This window comes from Mastigoproctus giganteus, chromosome 10, assembly GCF_048544385.1.
Source record: "Mastigoproctus giganteus isolate SK-2022 chromosome 10, ASM4854438v1, whole genome shotgun sequence".
NCBI classification, from domain to species: domain Eukaryota; kingdom Metazoa; phylum Arthropoda; class Arachnida; order Uropygi; family Thelyphonidae; genus Mastigoproctus; species Mastigoproctus giganteus.
Genome location: NC_143584.1, coordinates 118,193,094 through 118,215,893, shown reverse-complemented (window position 1 = coordinate 118,215,893; position 22,800 = coordinate 118,193,094). Strand labels below are relative to the sequence as shown.

The 22,800-nt window shown below is 34.8% G+C and overlaps 1 protein-coding gene across 1 annotated transcript in view; it reads left to right on the top strand.

The window, feature by feature from the left end:
• Positions 1-22,800, top strand: part of LOC150079251 (voltage-gated potassium channel subunit beta-2-like) — a 313,834-nt gene that overhangs the window by 256,954 nt on the left and 34,080 nt on the right. The window contains exon 16 of the mRNA XM_090383003.1: positions 12,111-12,199. Within this exon, the coding sequence (XP_090239129.1) occupies positions 12,111-12,199 (89 nt within the window). The remainder of the gene's footprint in view (positions 1-12,110; positions 12,200-22,800) is intronic.

The following is a 22,800-nucleotide window of genomic DNA, read 5'->3' as shown; positions in this document are numbered from 1 at the left end:
AGCAGCTCTACATCCTTCTTAAAATGAGGCCTCCAGACCTGTATACAGTACTCAAGGTGTGGCTTGACCATTGCCTTATACAAGGGGATAATCACCTTCTCCATGCGGCACCTCCGTAGCCAGGTGGGAAGGAGCAGCAGTGCATAGCACACGCTTCTTGATTAGACCGGGGTTCGAGCCCATCACCACCAAATACGGAGGATGCGGAAAGGTCAGGGAATGATCACCGCATATTCCCAGAACAATATGGCCTTAGTTGCTAATGCTCCTAAAAACCAAATGACAAACAACAAACCTTATCCATGCTAGAAAAATTCCTGTATATCATTGACAAGACACCATGAGCTACTCTTGCAGACCATCTGCACTGCTCAGAAAACTTCATATCTGCCTGCACAATTACTCCCAGGTCCTTTTCATTCTCTACCACTGTCAGTGTAGTACCTCCCCAGGGCAGGCGTATATTGGATTGTGATTCTTGTGAGCTATAAAGTGCTATTAGTGAGAGATATACAAGGACTATTGTATATTTTTATCGTTTTTAGTGCAGAAAATTACAAGGAAGCAGTCAGATACAATTGCTTAGACTCCCGCCTCCACGTGGCCTGGGGTTGGCAGCCAGGCAAGTCCTTCTTGGCGAAGTGGAGTCTGAACTAGATTTGGAGTGAGAATTATAAGGATAAGTGGACACTATGAGTGTGTATAAATAAACGTTTTGAGTATAGTAGACAAGTTGTAATTGTCTGGACTGTTGTGAATTTCAGCGTTTTGGTAGAATTTTAAAAGTTTTACTGTATTATTTTTGTAGGTGTGGTCTAGTAATAATTACTATATATGCACCCGAGTGCTTAGGAATTTAGTAATCAGTGTTTGTTTTTTGGGACAGGAGCATTTCCAGTCCTGGAGCAAATCCAGCTAGTTAAATATTTAGATTGCTAAGTTTGATTGCTTAGGATTAAAATCTTATTGTTTGAGTTATTATGGCTCATAGGAGTGAGGAGTCCTCATCTGAGGAGGATCTGCTGGTGTTGGATGATGAAGAGTTGGAGGAGATGTGGTTTCAAGAACAATTAAAGACGGCAGTTGGTAGTTTAGAGAGAATAGAAAGTGAAGAAAAAGGGAAAGATGGAGAAGAGAATAAGGAAAGAAGGGCACAGAAAAGGGTACGAGTAGAAGATTAAGAGATATATAATGGAGATAGTGAACATATGATATAGAAAAAGATATTTGGGAGGAATTTTTGGAAATAAGACAAGTACGGACTAGGCTCCAAAAATTTCTATTTTGTGATGCAAATAAAGTAACTAGAGCTGCCACGAACAAGATTATTTCAATGTGGGATACGTTGGAAGATAGAGCAATTAGATTGTTTGTGGAAAATCGATTAATGGTACCTAGAGTAAAAGACTGTAGACAGTTAATTCAGGATCAAGAACAACAATTTGAAAGTTATGCTTCTGTATTAGAGAAGGGAAGAGAAAAGTGAAGGAAGTTAAAAAGGGAGGTGAAACTATAGTGGCCTTCATTAAGGCGAATACAGATAAATATACTACGAGTGAACAAGTTGAAGCAGTGGTGAATGAGGATATAAGACTTTTAATGAAGAAAGTTAAAGTAATGAGAACAAGAAAGATTAGAGATAGAGGAATATTGGTTGAAGTTGATTATATGAGTAATCTATGTGAATTACAGAATAATAAGAGGTTGAAAGAGTCTGGTCTTAAAGTTGAAGTTCCAAAGAAACCTGGTTTAAAGATAATAGTATATGATGTGAATAAGGATATACAGAAGGAACAGTTTATGCAAGAACTTTGGGATAGAAATTTGTTTGATCATGGATATAGTTTAGAAAGGATTAAAAAGGAAGCAATTGTGAGGTCTATTTCTTCAAGTAAGGAAGTAACTGGATTTTGGAAGTGCCCAAGGAGTTGAGACATATATTAATAAATAAAGGAAGAGTCTATTGCCAGTGGACCTCATTTCGGGTGAAGGATATTGTCCTCATTCCAAAATGTTTTAAATGTTTATCTTATGGCCATGTGGCTTATCAGTGTAAGGGGAAGACCACGTGTGGACATTGTGGAGAGCGGGACACATTTTTAAAGATTGTAAATACATCATTTATAAATACAGAAAACAACAATGGACCCAACGCTGAACCCTGAGGGACTCCACTAATAACATTAGTCCACGATGAGCAGTGTCCATTGATTACCACTTTGTCTTCTCCCACTCAACCATCCCTTTATCCATAGCAGCAATTTGTCTCCAATGCCACACTGCTCCAATTTGTGCAGCAGTCTTCCATGTGCAACAGTATCAAAAGCCTTTCTAAGATCCAAATATATGATATCAAAATTATTCCCTGCATCCAGTTCCTTTGTGACCACATCATAGTATCCAATCAAATTGGTCAGACAAGACTTCCCCTTAACAAAACCATGCTGTATCCGAGCCATAACTGAAGTCTTGTCTAGATGATCCTGCATTGCTTCTTTAACCAGTGCCTCCATTAATTTCCCTGGAACAGAAGTTAAACTAACAGGTCTATAATTACTTCTGTTGCCCTTTGATCCTCCTTTGTGAATTGGGGTCACATTTACACATCTCCACTCCATGGGTACCTTGGGTACCCCTGAGTCCAAAGAAGCTCTCATAATTATGGCTAAGGATTTGCTTGCTTCCTTTGCTGCCTCCTTTAATATAACTGGATAGATCCCATGCACCCTGGGTGTCCTTTCTTATGTTTACCTTCAACAATTTCTCCTCCACTTTCCTCTCAGTTATTACAAAATCATCTACCTCACTGACAGAGTTTAATTCACCGCTGGCATTCCCGTTACTCAATAACTCCTCTTGTGTGAATGTAGATACAAAATATTCATTTAGTTTGTTACCCACCTGAGCAGAATCAACAGTTGAACTATATTTATCCAGTGGACCAATCTGATTCATCTCTTTCCTTCTAGAGTTTACATAGGTAAAGAACTCTTTGCTGTTTTTCTTTGCATCCCTCGCCAAAGATTTCTCATAATCTGCCTTTTCCTGCCTAACCTACTTTGTGACTTGGTTATAGACCAGCTTATATCTATCATAGTCTTCCATGTCAACCATTAATTAATTAATTAACCATTAATGACCACCACATATCTCCGGAGCAATAATGCCTTAGTTGCTAATGCTCCTAAAAACCAAATAACAACTCTTGACTACCCAGAAGCATCAGTCAACTGGATTGATGATTCTGGGTACTCATCCATATCATGGGAAGATTGGCCAGTCCCAGTGGAGCTGAGCTCGCACTGTCTCAATTCGAAACTATGACCCACCTGATGTTGACAAAAGATGGGTGAGATTCCTTTAGGGCCCACTCCAGTGGAGGGAAAGAAAAAATGTTCCTGTATTGTTAAAAATAAATAAATAAATAAAAAATAACAATAAATTTTTTTTAAAAAAAATAAATAAGTATATAAATAAAAAATAATAATAAATAAAAATTAATTAAAAAATAATAGTAATAAATAAATAATTAAATAAATAAATAATGATAAATAAAACATTATACTTCATATTCGTAGCTCCTATAACAGTTAACATCCTTTACAGCAGACAATACCTTATCATCAAACCAGACTTTGTACAAATAAATAGATGGCTTAAGTTATACTGCTCCATATAAGCATTCTAAGCTTGTAAAGTACAATGTTCTATATCAAAAGCCAGATCAAAGCCAATCCAAATGTATGCAGTTCAGTTCGAGTTCAAAGTCAAAACATTAATGTAAATGGCATCCCAAGACATCTACTGGCCCCCTAATATACAATGTGCACAACCTCCACCTATGGAATGTTGCTCCCTATTAATTATCTCCACCATCCAAAGGAGTAGCATTATTCGTAGCTGTATAACTAATTCTTCTTGTGAAAACATCAGATGCAAACTGCTGAAGAGCAACCTAAGAATCCTTGTCTCCAACCAACAAAGTTTCATGCCCATGAGATAGTGTAGAAACTGACAAACAAAGAACATCTCTAAAGTCATTATATAGCAGACAATCAAATAAAATATGGCTCCAATTTTCATTTTCTCTGCATTGACAAGCTTCCATCCTAGAAAGACCAAAACAACAGATTTTCATTAAGAGATCCATGTCCCGTTAAGGGGAAGGATGTATATAAGTCTAAAGAGAACCAAACAGGTTTCTGCTTTACACAAAAGGTCACCTCAGGGAAAAAAGTCCTAGTAACAGATCTGACAGATGACATATCCCAGCGGGCCTGCCACAGATTTTTCATTTCATTCCATGAACGATTGTGTTCTTGCTTAACATCTGAATGAATATTCAGAACCAAACCCATAATTTCAGTTGATATTTGGTTTTTTAACCTATAACAAAGACCTCTGTAAGCTACATGAAGATCCAATGGCAATACACCTGCAAGAACCTGTAGTGCAGAAGTTGAAACAGTACGACAGGCTCTTAACATACATAATAATATTGCACATTGCATAGTAGCCAACTTCAAGCGAAATTTAACAGTTCTAAATGGTGTATGGTTTCACTTCCTGTGAAACCATACACCATTTAGAACTGATTCACTTCCTGTGAAACCATACACCTGCAGTGTAAATGGCCATAGGAAGGAATACAGCATTATAATAGATTCCCATGGTACGTCTAGAAAGTCCCCAGTCTGAACGAGAAAATTTTGTAATAGCACCAGTGAATCTTCTGATCTTTGTTGTTACACTATTTAAATGAGAGACAAAATTAAGCTTCGAGTCTATTTTCATCCCTTCATTAGACAGAAAGCCAAAGAATTGTGGAATTCTTTTGCTTCCTCAATCACCAAAGAATTAGACAACTCAGTGGAAAATTTCCATCAGTTGCCTCCCCAATCCTAATGTGAAATGGACAGGAAATTACCTGCAGGAAACAGCTCCAAGTAATCAAGTTTTTGAAGACTTTTGCCATTTTATTGACTTAACTGTCATATTAAATCATACTCTATAAGTATCTTTTTAGTCATAGTCATGCTTGTTAGTTTATTTTTAATTTAGGGCTGTACCCTTGAAATGTAAGGAAGTTGGACCTTGCCATAACGTCCAACAACATCATAGTTTAGTCTATTCTTAAAAACCACCATGTTTATTTTCATTGAGCTACTACTTAATTTTTTTAGTTTGTTCCAATTATAAGTCATTTAATAGATAGCTTCCATAGCAGATCTGGATGAACCACTGATGAAAATGGTCACTTCCTCAGTGCAGGTGATGGCATGAGTCTTAGAGAACATATGACACAACTATTCATTCAAAACAATATTCCAAATGAGGATCCCAGGGTAGATCCCTGGGGACAGCCTCTGGAAATAGCACTCGTAACATGCTGGAATTTTGATTTAAGAATAAGTTTCCTGACCTGGAAACTTATTCTTAAATCTGATCTGGAAGTAACCTCTGATGATCTTGATTAACTGCATAGAGCAACTAGCTGTTCTAAGGTTTTTGAGGATGCTCTCCCACCAAAGGGAATCAAAAGCATCCTCAAAGTCAACAAATATGTGAAGCTTATACTCAGAATGAGAAGACTGAACACTAAAAAGCAGGTCTACAGTTGCATCTTCACAGAACCTCACTTCATGAAAGCCATCTTATAGAAAGTAGACCTTGAGAGACAAATAGTTTGGATTCTTAATGTAATTAGGTGCTCTAAAAACTTAACAAAATTAAATAGGCCTAAAAGATTTAGAGTGAGAAGGTAGTTTATTTGGCTTGTTAATAATTTTGACTACTGTTACCTTCTGAATACTAAGGAAAAGGCCTTCCCAGAGACATTCATTAAACAACAGTAACAAAATTTGTGGTTAAATTTGTAGAATCTAATAATGAATACATTTTCTAATAAATCAGTATCTGAGCATTTAATAACATTGATATTTTTAATAACAGTCTTAAGCTTGTCATTTTGTGAAAAATGAAGTAGTATCTTCAGTATGATATGTGAGACTGGCATCCAGATTGTAGAATGTTCAGCAGTTTCACAAACAAGATCAACAGGAAAAAGGTGATCCAGGATTGTCTCTATGGTATTTCATAGAGACAGTCCTGTTTTGATGTCATTGTTCAAAACAGTTTGGACGAGTAGGTGTGGATTTTGTAAATTAAGTCCTTTGGGTTGGAGTTTAGAACATAGTAAATTTGTCCAAGATTTTCACTTGCAGATTGAAATCTTTTTGACATAAGGTTTTTAAGATTAAGATAGATATTTTTTAAATAATCAGATTCTTCCTGTGACCAGTGTCATCAAAGTTGATATTTATGTGTAGCCTATGAACTTCTTTACGAAGGATTGTTCAGCCTTGGTTGCACCTGGGTCAATTTTACTGTTATATATATATTTTTTAGTACTTTTAATACTCTTATAAGAAACCTTGATTAGAGAATCTTGTATGAAAGAGGCAAGGCCAGTGGCAGAAAACAGTCAAAATATCAATATGTTCAGGCAGAAAATCAATTTTAATAGAGGCCTCAAAATTTTCCCATTTGATGTTTCTAATAGAAAATCTAATAAGTTCAGGTAAAATAAACTGATCATTAAACAAACAGGTTAGAGGTACCATGGATACTGAATGTGATTACCCTATAATCAACTCATAGTCCAATCAGAAATACAATCAACAAAGTTATGACTAGTCAAATTAACATTGATATTAGTATCTCCAGTAAAACTGCTGTATATATGCAGTTGACCCGGTTGATTCATAACAGATAGATAGATTATTTGAAGTAATAAATACTTCTAATCTATCCCAAGCATCAGCAGAATCACTGTCCCATAAAAAAGATTTAGAATTAATACTAGATGTAATTATAATATTTGAATGGGCCAAAAGGTTAAGTGCATATTCCAAGTAACTTATGGAATCATCTATCTGCAGGTGGAAGACAGTAGGTGGAAAATAAGTAAAATAAGAATGAAGATGAAACAGAAACTAAAACATGCCTAGCAAATTTATTACATAAACCAGTATTCATAGTTACGACGTAACTGTTATTCATTACTAAAATACAAGTCTTGAGATTCTCCTCAGCAGAGTAAAATTGTTTAATCTCATTTTTGTTTTAAATCTAAATCTTGTTTCCTGTTTTATTTCTTCAAGTCTATTCAAAGTCTATTAAATTCTTATTACATAGATTCTCTAGGATATGTTTTATCATGTCTTTAGAAATTAATCTTGAACAAATATCTCATAATTTTTGACATATTTTGTATACTTTAGCTACATAAAGTACGCAGTGGTCTTCTACGCTTTTCTGAATTTCATCTGCCATCATCCTCAATCTCTGTCCATTAATTTGAATAATTATGACACAAGACAAGTAATGGGAACTTGAGTTAGTATTGTTATTGTAGCTATTGTCTATAATTCATTCTTGTACATGCTTGTTCCAGAGCCTTTTGATATTTAGAGCAATTGGTGTCACAAAGAATGATGATAATCTCTCACACAACACTTGAAATTTATGCAGCTTGGTGGTTCATAAGGACACTCAGCAAAGATACTATGTTCACTTCAACTGCAATGTCCACAAAAAGTGAAATTATGTGAGCAATATTGGGTTGTGCACCCATATCCTAAACATAATGTTACTTTGTAACAACTGTAAAGAGGCAAAGTTTATGTGCACTCCAACCCAAAAATTATTTTATACAAATCGTCAAGGTGTTTATAGATAAGAGGAGCACAACTTAACACCCACTTAATCAGATTTGAAGTCTTGTTTTTGTTTGAAATCTAAGAGTTATTGCCTGTTTTTCCTTCTTCAAGTGAAAATCCAAAGTCTATTAAATTCGTATCATATAGATCCTCTAGGATGTCATCTTTTGCCATGTCTTTAGAAATATCATACACCAAAATGGATGGGTTAGCTCTCTTAGTGTTCGAAGAAAGTTCTACATTAGAAAAAGTTTCTGAATAAAAAATGCTATCTAAATCTTTTTTTAGATACTGTCTCAAGGATTATTCCCTTATTTCTAGTGTGTCTTAAGAATTTAACTTTGACGTTTCTAAATTCTTTCTTTAAAGTAAAAATTACTGGGTCTATAACCTCCTGACAAAATTTCAGTTCACTGGTCTGTGAAGCTTACAGAATGAATATTCCGCTGTTTCTTTGTAGATTTAATTTCACGAGAAAATTCATTTCCCATATCAGAAAGGCGAGGAACAGAATGAGTCTGGTTTGTCAGCTAAATTCTTTTGAAGAACCTAGACAGAAGAGATATTACTGTTGGATATAGTTTTTTAGACTTTATGAATGAACTGTCTGAGAAGCAGAGTAAGTCTTTAAATTTATCAAAAGGATTTGCCCTAATTAATAGTTCCCTACTGTAAACAGTCAGCCTTTCATTTTCAGTGAGCAATGCTGCTGTTGTTGATAGTTTCAAAATTTCACCATCTATCTAATAAATATTTGATGATGGCTTTGGCAATCCTGTTAAATTCCAAAGTAAGGTAGTTAATAGTTTCCTTTTTCAAGCAAGTAACCTCATACATGAAAGCAATATCAGGATGTTCAACTTTTTTAATACAACTTAGGCTTGGAACATCAATATGTTCATCATTCCTTTTTCTTGGTTTAAAATCTTTATAGTCTGAGAATAAGCAGGATGTGCCAATATTTCAAACCCACATTTGTGGGCACATCTCCCAGCAGCATGTGAATAATGCACAGAGACATTATCATGGAGCAAACACACACCTCTTTGACAGCTTCCCCCCATCTTTTTTCTTTTATAGCAGCACATAGCGTTATGAGGAGGTTGGAATAATACTTCACCATCACAGTACAGCCCTTTTGAATGTAATCTCTTACACCAGGCTGAACCCAAAAAACTTACAGCATTACCTTACCAGCACTTGATTGCACACTGTTGCCTTTTTGGGGATGGCAATTCTGTATGCCTCCATTGTTTTGACATTTTAGTTTTGGAGTTGTCGTTTCGGAATTTATGTAGTGATAGATCCAAGTTTCATCCATTGTGACTAGGCGTGAAAAACTCATCTTGCTTTTCCTAGCACATTGACAACATTTCATGTGTGCATTGTGCCCTTTTCTTCTTTTAAGGGATCAGAATTCTGGGAACCAATCTAGCAGACACTACTCATATTGCAACTGTTGAGATGATTTTCTCCACAGATCGTACACTAATTTGGATCTCTGCAGCTAGTTCTTTGATGCTAATATGGCAATTTTCCAGGATTAATGCCTCAATTTTTGTAACACTCACTTCTCTTACAGCAGTTGCTGGGTGTCCTGGGACTCCATCATACACTAAGGCCACATGTGAATTGTTTATATATATATATACACCAATGTGCAACAACAACACTGTAACCTAGGCAGTTTTCTCCATAAGTGACCATTTATTCGCAGATTGTTTTGGGTGTTTCCCATGCAGAAAGAGGAATTGAATCACTGATCTTTATCCATTGTGACACATCACTTCATTTAGCACTCCAAAGGGAAAAAAAATGAATTGTCAGATCACAACCAAAGTTTGTTTAGTTGCTATAGAGATTTCAAGGTATCAAACAAAAATTTCATTGTTTTATCACAACTATTCTGGGTGAATACAGATCTTTTTTTGAGCCCCTCCCCCATAGATTAAGAGTAGCAAGCTTTCCAGCAGCCTAAAAATCAAGGTGTCGGGGATTTTTTTCAAGACCTCTTGAGGGTCCTTGTGAAACAAGCAAATACATGGGCTGTGTTAGGCTTATTAAGAGTACAACCAGTTGCAGGAGCATAGTAATTAAATTTGATGAATTTAAAGTACTGATCAAATCATCAAATGCTGAAATTGTGAAGATATCAGAGGTATGGTGTCAGTCAGATAATAAGGGATTCAGAATATGGGGGAGTACAATGTGTATTGCCGACGAGGTGGCAGGGCATTATGCTCTTCCTTAAGAAGCACATAAAATATATGGTAGTGCATCAAGTGGACATGGGTGACCAGTGCAGTTTTGAGTTACTTTGGTATGACGTAAACACTGAAAAAACAAAAATTAGGGTAGGAGAGTGTTATAGGCCTGACTATCAGTATAATGAACAACTGTACAGACTTATAGAATGGGCCATTAAATCAGAATGTTGTATAATGGGGCACTTTAACATTCCATATATTGATTGGACCTTGTGGGTTAGTCACTCAAACAGTAGCAAGGCCTTTTTAGATCTATTGGATGATTGTTTCCTACACCAGCATGTTAGAGAGGCAACAAGATATAGCAGTATTTTTGATCTGATTATCAGCAATAACTCTTCACGCATTAATACTCTGCAGATAAAAGACTCGCTAGATAGCAGTGATCACAATCTATTGATGTGAGATTTACTTAAAAATGTAGCTACTGTCAGAGGCAAGGGACAGGACTTTTTCTTTTATAAAGGTGACTATAGTGGTCTCCAACAGTTTTCTAATTCTATGCAGTGGGACCATATGATGAAGTTACCAAGAATAGATTCTAAATGGGAAGTAATAAATGGAAAAAATCATTAATTCTTCCAAAGTTCATCCAAAGTAATTAATTCTTTCTTAATTTGTTCCAAGGTCAACACTTCAGAGGAATTGACACTATACTTAAGAGTTTAGCATTTAATAAAACAATATAAATATACCAGTTGCAGTATAAATAACAATAATAAAAATATACCTATGAGTATAATAAAAAAAATAATGAAAAAATGAGTATAATAATGAATATACCAGTTGCAGTATAAATAACAATAATAAAAATATACCTATGTTTAGGTATATATACCTATAATAAATAACAATATAGGTATACCATTTTTACTTACCTACATGCAGATCTTTACATACAAGTAGCTATTTATTTTTATAGTTATAGTGATGCTTAAGATTTTGCATATAACTACAACAAATAGAAATTTGTAGGAAAATTTTTGTTAATCTATGATTGCTTGTATCTGTTGCTGTCAACACTGAAAGAAAAAAAAAAATTTTTTTTAATTTCCTTTATAGCTTCATCAAGAGTATTGCAATAACTGACATTTATTAAAGCTTGTTCTTGTTCATTCTGGTGAAAATTTTTTATAAATTTTTGATTCGGCAAAAAAAAAAAAAAAAAAAAAAAAAGAAGAAGAAGAGAGAGAGAGAGAGAGAGAGAGAGAGAGAGAGAGCTAACACTCAAGGGGAGAAAAATAGTGGTACTATTTCTATTACTGGAACCTTTTCATGCAGTGGAGGAGAGGAGGTCTGACTTTTTTCTATTTGCAACTAGGTACTTAGAAAGTGTGACATAGTCCTTCTTTGGTGGAAATTTTGCTTATGTTTTCTTAAAAGCCCCCCCCCCATACTTAAAGATGTTATGCATATTGTGCATTCACCTTCATTTTCAGTCCAATTTTTTTTTGATAAATATCCATTCCTACAAATATTTTCTCTTATAAGCATTTACGTGCAGGAATTATACTGAACAGCGAGAAAAGAGTCGCTGTAAGTAAAATTATTTTATACTTCTGCTTACTATCAGTGTTTTCCTATGACTATATTCATGTGAGTATCATAAAAAGGTTCTGGTCTTGGGTATTCTAGGCAATAAACAAATATGACACTACTTATTAGTAGTGCATGAGCAAGGAAATATACAGTTCATAACAATATAATATACACCTGTCTCTGCTGTTTATTAAGCAGTGTTAACTGTCATGCTATATTAACAAAATTGTGTATTATTAATTTTAACCACATATATTTAGTTTAGAAAAACAGGGAAAAAAAATTCCAAAACATTTTTGGGCACGCCATCACCTATACCAAAATCTGCATGGTCCTGGAAAAACAACCTTATGCTACCGCATCAGTCATAGCATATATGATGATACGTATTGATTGTGTGTGTTGTTATTCACCCAAGGGGTCCAAAATAGTAAATGTAAAGTAATTTTTTAACTTTTCTATGAAAAGAACAATAGATAAAAATACCAATTTTGTCCTCGAGTTGGTTAACTAATTAAAATTACACTATAAATACTTAGAAAAGTTTAATGTATCAAAAACTAAACTACATCAACATATTTAGCATGGTGCTTGAAGAATGAAAATGTCCACTGTGTCCTAGTTGGTGCCTCATCTCCAGAACAACTGTATGACCACCTCCAAGCTCTTCAGGTATGGTATTATCTGTTAATTTTTTTAAATTAAAAATGGCTTCTTATGAAATAAATTACTATGGGATGTATATTCAATATAAATAATGAACATATGACTTAAACAAATCTTAACTTTTGTACATATCTGCCTGACAAAATTCAGTTGTCTGCTTATAACCACTTGCTTTTTTAAGTATGCACACTTATACATTATCCTTTGCCACCATTGTGACATCTTGCCCTTAGAAAGTAATGGTTAATTACTTTACTCTTTGACAGTAATTAACTAATAATTATTGTCACATAGCTGGTTAAATACTTTAAGGCAGTGGTTCCCAACCTACTGAGATCTGCAGACCTTTTCAAAAATCAAAAAAAGTTCATGGACCCCTTTAAAAATCGAAAAAAACTGTGGACCCTATATTATTATTATTAGCCATATGGTGCAAGGAAGCCTGAGGCATATGCTGCACCAGTCAAAAAAAAAATTCTGAATTACCCTGAGAGAGAGACAGAGAGAGAGAGAGAGAGAGAGAGAGAGAGAGAGAGAGAAAACAAGAGTCAGAAGTAGAAGAAAATCACCAAGAAAGAGAAGAATGATGATATCCTGCTCAGGGCCCTGGGTGTGCCAGGCCCATACTCACCAGATATGAGCCCCTCGGGTTTGCATATGTTATATGCATATATATATATGGATGACCACCATTTTGCAGCCCCCAGTTTAGGAAACGCTTCTTTAAGGAATTAACTATTACTTTCTATGGTGAAGTAATGGCTATTTTATGTGACAACTGCTACCTCGATAGTTGTGGTAACAACTTTCGAGGTAGTTGTGGTAACAGGTTGTCATATAACAGGATGTTCTTTCAACCAGATAGAAGAACAAGTGGGATAGCTGAAATTAATTTATGATTTTAGAAACATCATACACCAATCAAAGAAGAATATGCAACCATTCATACCAAATCAGTTAAACCACCATTAATTACTCCAAGATTGAAACAGATAATGAGAGAAACTTGCAAATGCATTCTTAGTGAGCTGACTCAGAGGCAGTTGATGGAAATGGGATAAGCATAGGACCAACAACCATTGGGAAAAATCTTCACAGAATAGGTTACCATGGTCACACAGCTGTTCATAGATCAAAGCCCTTTCCTAACACTGCATTTCATTGCCTGATATAGAGAATGGAAGCGTTGAATATTACAGCAGTTGTAGAACGGAGTGATGAATCACACTACACAGTCCAAAGTATCAGATGGATATCTGGTTGCAATGTATGCCCAGAGAATGATTTCACCCAGATTGTATTGCACTAACAATGAAGTTTGGTGATGGTGATGTGATTGTATTGGCCATTTGTAGTTTCATTATTATCAATGAAACTACAAATGCAACTGTATATTGTGACATTCTGAACAATTCTACAATACCTTTATTGTGGAAATTCTCTGAAGAAAGATCATATTTGTATCAGTGACAAAACGTGGTTCTCTGCAACAATGGTTTGAGTAGAATGATGTGTAAACCTGCCTGATGCCATTAAAACCCATGTGGGTCACATTTGATACTAATAATTTCTGCTTTTTTCACTTTAGCGTTCTAATACATTTTGGAGGATCATCTGCTTCACGTTTTTTTTTTTTTTTTTTTTTTTTGTTAATTGTTGGCACATCAGCTTCTGTGGCCATAATTCACCTCCCAAGATTTTTTGATCCAAGCCCGCATCCTTTGGGTTGCCAGGCAGGCACTTTACCCACCCGGCTAGCCCGATCGGCCTGCTTCATGTACCTGTTGTGTTCGAATAATACACAAGAGCAATAGTTATAAGCCTACTTGAAACATTTGGTATTCTTTATCTTAAATTGTATGTGTCTTTTCTGTTTCCTGGGTACAGTTTAAAATGAAATGTTAGATTTCTTTCATTTTTATGTATTAGTGTTATTTTCCTGTTTAACTTTTCTAATCATGTCATAACCTCTAAGACTTAAATAATGGGTGTAAATTATGTACTATCATTTATTGTGTTCTAGAAGTGCTTTGAAACCCAAGACATAAGCTGATTCATTTTTTTTTCTCCCCATTGAATTTTTAAAACGTGACACAAACTTTGCATAATTAAAAAGATATAAAGTTTTGTTCAGTAGCCACTATTACTAAAATAAACAACAAAAACCACAGTATTCCGTAGTACTAGATAGAAGCTGATTCTAAATTTTGAAAATAATTTTGCATCTCTCACCTTAATATGAAAAGCATCATATCAAAGTGAGAGATAACAGTACCAAGTTCCTAATGTTACACTTGTAGCTGTAGAGGCCAATGTACATTCAACAAAGAGTTAAAAGTATTTGTGCAGAACAGTTTCCTGATTGAAATGTATTCTAAATATTTCTGGAAGCTATCCTTTCTCTTTCTTCAGTAGAAAATTGTAGCAAAAAAGAAGGCCTAGAAAAAGACACAATTAAATATAGTATACTGAAAAAAGAGAAAAGGCATTCTCTAAAAATACCTACAATATATCAGTCTGGAAACTGTTCCTCACAGATACATTATAATTCTGTATCGATTGTGCACATCGGACTCTTCAACTTATCTCAGCCTATAGTCAGAAACTTCACTCTCCTGGAGGCTAAACACTTAAGAGCAGTGCCATACCTAGGTATGGGCAAACTGGGCAGGAATGCAGGGGAACCGAATTTCGATGATATTTTAATTCTTTTAAATATAAAAAAAAAATTTCTTAATAAAAATTTTAATTATACAGAAAAAAAATTCAATATTACTTATTTATATTACAGTGAATTTATTTATTTTATAATCAGATGTTAAAAGAAATAATTTTTGCCTATTTTTATTATTTAAACCTAGTTTTAATGCAACAAAAACCGACAATAATGCAGATTCACATCTGAAATCATTTGCTTTGCTCTGAATATGACATCACATCACCTAGAATGAAAACTACTGAGTTCCGTTCTTGGCATCATTAACAAGACGGTTTAAGCTCACATGAGAACTCTCAAAATCATAAAATATGCATGCAACAGTAGAAGGAATTAGAGCTCCGGTTAAAATCCAATAAAATTATGAATGTTGTAAATCAAATTTTGATAGAGAAATTAAAAAATACCGGAAAATGATTTTGGAATGAGTAATTGAGATAATTAAATTTTTAGCTTCACGAGAATTTAGCATTGGGATGAAGCAATGAAAAATTATTTGAAGCAAATAATGGAAATTTTTTGGAAATAATGGACAAATAGAGTTATTGTCTAAATTTGATCCCATACTTAATGAACATGTTCATTGAGTAGAAAATGAACAATGTACATATGCATATTATTTGAGTAATCGAATGCAAAATGAATTAATTGAAATGATAGGCGGAATAGTATTAAAAGAGAGTTGTAGAAGAGTTTGCAATGCAAAACATTATTCAATTATTTTAGATTGTACCTTGGATGTAAGTCACTTAGAACAAATGACGGTCATAATTAGATTTGTTTCTATGTCCAGCTGCACTACAAAAATTTGTAAACTTTTTTTGGGATACTTAGCAGGGCGAAGGTAAAGAAAGCCAACATGAGAACGACGAGAAACATTGGATAACTTACGTGTAAAATTAGTTTCCCGATACGGCACTCTAGTGCTGCTCGCTCGGTAAACAGACGGTAGGTGTTATCGGTCTGGAGCAAAGTCAATATATTGATTGACAGGTAGGCGTGGCAAACAATGTGCTGATTGGTGCGCGAACACAACACACAATAACATCGGGTTAGTATCATTTTAGTAGCACTCAGAAGCACTGATGGTAACTTGCCCTAATGAATGCTTTCCATAATGGTGAAAAAAGGTCAGGTTACCTCTACTTGAATCACATGGTAGCTTGAATCCCTCCCTAAGTGGAGGGGGTAATCTAGCCTTTATTCTTTAGAATCAGTCATATTTAGAAATACATTCATAAAAAAATAAATTTTTTATGACTGTATTTTTATTTTCTTGTTTAATAATATGCCCTAATGGTGAAAAAAGGTCAGGTTCCCTCCATGTGAATCCCATGGGAGCTTGAACCCCTACCGAAATGGAGGGGGTAACCTAACCTTTTTTCTTTAGAATCATGTGGACTAGCGCATAAATTGTTTATTAACAAAATATTATTTTTTTTATTACTGTACTTTTTATTTTTAAAGACACTCGTGCGGATACACATATATCATAACATCAATCAACACCTCAACAGCTATTCACTATATATATATATATATAGAATCTTTCTTTCTTTTCTTATATTATTTCCTAACCTAACGTTTAAGGTTAGGTCACTAAATATAAGGAAACTGTTTCTATTATTTCCTAACCTACCATTTAAGGTCAGGTTACAAAATATAAAGAAACCCTTTCCTTTTTTCGTAACCAAACCTAAATCAACAGTATAGTAAAAACACTCATGAACTCCAAAAATCTGCTTTTAATAATGAGAAAAAAACATAATGAACATAAAAATGAACAGAACGAAACTTTTATTAATTTAGTTTTCATCAAAAAACCAAATGTTTTATTTTTCTTACAAATTTCTTCCATCTTTAAAAGATTCAACGCTTCTATTACCTGTTTACCGTTCATTACAAAACTAATATGCACCATTCTTTACTCATAAATACACCATTATAATGCCAACCAATAACTACACAGTAGTTTGTCCTCTGTCGCACCCACCAACAATCATTTCATTGTTTGCCACACCTACCTGTCAATCAATATATGCTTCTCGATTTCGGCTCCAGACCGATAACACCTACCGTCTGTTTACTGAGCGAGCAGCGCTAGAGTCTGGTACCGGGAAACTAATTTTCCGCGTAAGTTATCTGACGTTTCTTGTCGTTCTCATGTTGGCTTTCTTTACCTTAGCCCTTAGCAGTTCAGGGAAAGGACTAACAGAAACTATACTAAGAATGTTAGAAACGAACAACATTGACCTAAGTAACTGCCATGGGCAAGGGTTGATAACAGTAGTGACAGGAAAGGTAAACGTAATGGCGTACAAGCAAGAATTTTACAAGAAAATAGAAGAGCTGTTTATGTTCCGTATGTTGTGCATAATTTAAATTTAGTTGTATCTGTGATGCATCACATTCTTCAACAACAGCAGAATTATATTTTGGAACATTACAAAGCTTATATGTGATTTGCACTGCTTCGCCAAGTAGTTAGGATATTTTAAAAAGGCACATAAAAATTACTGTGAAATCTCTTACCAGAAACAAGATGAGAAGGAAAGATAAAAGCCATTGAAGCAGTACGATATCAGTTACGGGATATTACAACTGCATTAAATGGAACAGGCCAAAGGATATGATGCAAAATTGCAGTCTGAAATACAAGGTTTGTTAGCAGAAATTGTTTCTTTTAAATTTATTAAAATTGTAGTTATTTGGTTTGAAAACCAGTTCAGAAATGGGTAACTTGCCTGGTCAGAGTGGCAAAAGGGGTGTCCATATGAGGAAAGACTTTGAATATGCAGGTTGCACAGCTTGGAAACTAGGCACCTTCGAGGAGACTTGATTGAGGTATTTAACACTGTGAGAGGCAAAAGTAAAATGAACGAGGATGAAATTTTCATGGTTATAAATGATTCTAGAACTAGGGGCCATAAATTCAAGTTATGGGGGGAGAAGTTTAGACTGGATTACAGGAAGTTTTATTTTAGCCAGTGAGTTATAATTTACTGGAATAAGTTACCTACATGGGTGGTAAAGGCTTACAGTTTGGGGAAATTCAAAGGTCAGCTGGATAGTTAACTGCGGGAGGAGGGAAACGCATAGTCTGTCCATTTCCTTTTCTTTTATTATTTATTAATTATTTATTTTATTATTTTTTTTTTTTTTACTTTTTTTTCTCTCTCTTTTTTTTTTTTTTTTTTGGCTAGTGCAACTTAAACCTTAGGCTTTCTTGCACTATATGGCCATTACTAATACTAAATATTGAGTATTATAAATAAAGTAGGTGAAGCCATGCAAAGTAGTAAAATTGATATGAACACTGCAATTATATTGATAGAAGGTGCTCTTAGTCAATTAAACAAATTTAGAACATCAGGATTTAAATTATGTATGGATAAAGCTATAGACATTGCAACTGCATTGGAATAATATACCATACCATCAGTTTTACCAGAAGTGAGAGTTTCTGGAAAAAAGTGCGAGTTTACCTATGAAACTTCATCAGATGAATGCTCTGTTGATCCAACCAAAAAGTTTGAAATGGAGTTTTTTAATATAATGATCGATGTAGCTGTTGTTTGCTTAGGAGAAAGATTTGATCAGATGAATGAAATATCCTTGGCTTTTCATCTTATTCTAAAATCAGAAAACTTCACAAATTTATTAGAAAGTTCAATAGAAACAAAATGTCAACACTTTGAAGGAATTCTCACTGTCGAAGATGAAGCCGCGACATCGATGCCAAAGAGTTGTGGCAAGAAATCCAATCTTTGCAGCATGTTTTAAAAAGAAAAAATTTTGGTTCCTTAGAATTACTGACATTTATTCTAGGAAAAAACTTAGTTTAATTATATCCCAACGTCACCAGTTCTCTTCTGTTATTATTAACATTGCCAATTATGGTTGCATCTGGAGAGAGAAGTTTTCAAAAATCAAAATTATTAAAACATATTCACGAGCAACGATTGGCCAAGAAAGAATTAACGGATTCACCATTATGTCAATAGAACAAGATTTACTAAAAGATATAAAAACATAGGATGTTATAGACAGATTCATATCAAGTAAATACTTAAGGTTGTGAAATCTTTTAAGTTTATATAAATAATTATGATTTGAATAATTTTTGGTGTTTCCTTTATTTTTCAATTTTATGAATTCCATCTTTAATTTTTGCAGGGGGGGGTGCAGATGAATATTTCGCCTGGGGCCAACAGAATTCTAGGTACGGCACTGCTTACAAGGGGCGTTCGATAAATTATCTACCTACCTATGAAGCAAATGAAATAGAGGCAAAAATCTTTTTTATTTTTCAATTTAATTCCCCTGAACTTTAATACACTTGTTTCATTTTGTTGGCAATGAGGAAATACCAGACAAATAAAATTCTTTGTCTTGTCCATCAAAGAACGCAGAAACAGCAGACTTCAGTTCATCATCATTAGCAAAGTGATGGCCACATACATTTTTCTTGAAATGTTGAAACAGGAAATAGTCACTGGGGGCCCAGATCCTGCCTGTAAGGTGGATGGGTAAGTTCTGTAAAATCACAGTCTCTCAAAGCAGTAGCAACAGCATGTGTGACCAGCACTGGTACATGTCCTGAAGAAGCAGCACACCTCTGGAAAGTTTTCCATGGCATTTTTCCTTTGACATCCCTTAGGTTGTACAAAAGAAATGCAGATGACTTCCCAGTGACTGTCTGCTTGTGTTCCAAGTACTGAATATGCATAATTCCCTCATCTTCCCAAACAATGGCGGCCATAATCTTGCCGGTTGAAGGTTGTGTCCGAAATTTTTTTGGTGGGGGAGAATCCTTGTGCTTCCATTAGATTGATCCTTGCTTGGTCTCAGGATCCCAGTGATGAACCCATGTTTCATCACCTATACCAATTCTGGAGATGCAAGTCTCAGAGCTCTTCCATAAAGCTCTAAATTCTCCTCTCAACACCGTACTCTGAATTGCTTCTGCACAGGGGTCAGAAATCTTGGGACCCACCTTGCGCTTACCTTGGTCATCCCCAAATGTTCATGGAGGATGACTAATTCAAATGTTCATGATGGTTATAACTGTTCCCTCAGAGATTTGGAACACCTTTAAACATCTGTCATTCAGCATAAGAGTTTCCACAGCTTGGCACATTTCTGGAGTGGTCACAGGCATTCCTGCACATGGATCATTTTTGATGGCTTATACCCCACTTGAATTGTTTTGACCAGAATTTCACCTTGTACTGACTGTAAAGGCACACTCTTGGGAAAGACAGCCACCATCCTTTTGTGAATGGCCTTTGGCCCATTTCCTTCTTTGGTGAGAAACTTGATGACTGAACGTTGCTCCAGCTTCAGCAAATCCATAATTTTATACAGGTGTCTTCCTTCTTTCTGTTACAGCAGCACAACCTAAAAACATATGGGATCAAAATTAGTATGATTCAAATTGAGATCTGTAGGAACATGATAAATCATGAATCATTGAAATATAACTATGGGAAAGTACCTTAGATAGATAATTTATTGAACGCCCCTCATAGATGCAATGTATTTAATTTCTAACACTCAGCCTTGGCTTCCAATATGCTGTGGAACAAAATGAATCCAGTTGTGTCAGCAATTACTCAAGTTCCATGTCAGAGAATGCTCTTCTGAATCTGGCTCCAGGATAGTTAGCCAGATAATGAATGCTCTAAATACAAAGGATGTAGCCTTAATGGGTGAATCAGTTATGGAAGAACTAGGAATATTTTTTTTTGCAATAAAAATGTTAACCATAGTATATCTGTCAGGTAAAACTTGATGTTTCTAACCACTTGCTGTTTTTTAAGTGAACTGAAAGGAAATAAGCTATCTGTTAATAATGTATTTCCTGAAAATTACAAGTTACAGAAATTAGCCTATTCTCAACAAGTTTCATCTATTTTCTGAACCTTTGACCATTGTATTCATTGTACTAGAATAGTATATAGCTGATTCATTTATTTATATTAATTCTGTTTTGTATGATTTACTTTTTAATGTTAATTTGCATTTGGTTTAATCCTTTCAATTGGCTAGGTTGGCATTCAAATTTATATTTTGTTTGTTGTTTATTTATTTAACATAGAAAAGGCAATGGCCATGGCATATTTTATAATTTTGAGTTTAATTTGTTTGTTATTTTCTTTCCGTGTTTGGATTGTATAGGGATACCTGTTGGCATTTTGCTGACTAATGACCAATAAATACACTCCTTTTGGAGTTTTTAAGCACCAATCTTCCCTTGATGAAGTGGTGCTCATGAATTCACTGTCTTTATATTTAATTCCATTTATTTATTGTGAAAGAGTGGTATCCACTTGGTGAGTGTGAGATACATTTCCTTGGAGTGGAGTTGTGTGTGCACTGCTACATTACCTTATCTTTTTTTATTTTTATGATTTTACTTTATTCTTTTGAAGATATCAAGATATCTTGGTATTCAGGTAGCAAAACCATATCATGCCAAGTATAACCCTAATTAGTGCCCTTTTTTAATCATAATTTGAGACACTTCAGATACCACTTTGCTGTTGCTCAGTAAAATTACGCTAAAATATGATTAATTGTTAGTCATCTGTGATTTGATGGATAAGCAGGTATAGTAAAAGCAACTCCCCAAAAGTGAACGTGCAGCAGAACAAAGCTTCCAAAACATGTAGCAGCATCACAGTTTCCTGTTTTATCAGAGGAAATCACTCAATGTTGTGACATCTAATAGCTCTCTGAATTTCTAAAAGCAGGAAGGCATATTCAATTACTTTAGAATAAACAAAACTCTGTTTAGTAGAAGTGTATGCTGAAGTTTTGGATCCAGTAGCTGGGAACAAAACAAACAAACAAACTGCCCATTTTGCCACTATAGGCAGCTAATGCTAGGGAATAAAGAACCAAAGGATGGGGAGTGTGATATGAAAATTTACAGATGATGATATAGGGAGAATGGTTTATGACCAGCACCAAGCAGTGCTTCTTCAGAATGACTTGGATAGGCTTCAAGGGTAGTCAGAAAAGTGGCAGCTATATTTTTATGCAGCAAAATGCAAGGTTTTACACTTGGGAAATAGCAACCCCTGAATAACTTATATACTTTGTGGGGTTGAATTAAAATTAGTAGATGAAGAAAGAAATATGATATGGCAGGATGTGAAGTTCTCCAAGCAGTGTAGACAGGCAACAAGGAAGGCCTATGGTGTCCTATTGATGATTTGTCAAACATTTGCTTGTACGGATTGTATGGTCATTATCCAACTTTATAAAGCAATTGTTAAGACTGTGAATAGAGTACTTGGAATACTGTGTATAAGTATGGAAAGAGACTACATCTGAAAAAAAATTGAGAGTCCCAAAGATGGGCATCCACTTGGTGTGATTTGCAAAAGGGAGGCCTTGGAATATGTAGGCTACAGAGATTGGCAACTGAGCATCTTGGGGGGGGGTACCTTAGAGGGGATAATAAAATGAATGAAGGCAAAATCTTCACTGTTATAAATGATTTCAAACTAGATGACATAAATTCAAATTACAGGAAAGAGATTTAGACTGGATTATAGGGACTCTTTTTAGCAGGTGACTATTAACTGTAGTTAATTGTTAATAAGTTACCTCCATGGGTGGGTGAGTGAAGCTGACAGTTTGGTGCAAAAGGTCAGCTGAATAGTTACATATGTGAGGAGAAATAGGTTTTTATACACACACACACACACACACACACACACACATTTATCTTTTTTATTTTTTATATATTTATATTTATTTATTTTTTTATTTTTAGACAGTGCAACAAAAGCCAATCATCCTTTCGCTTTTCTGCATCTGTTTAATGTAATTAGTGTTCGTTTTTATACAGTAAAAATTGAGCATTAAACTTACAACTTTG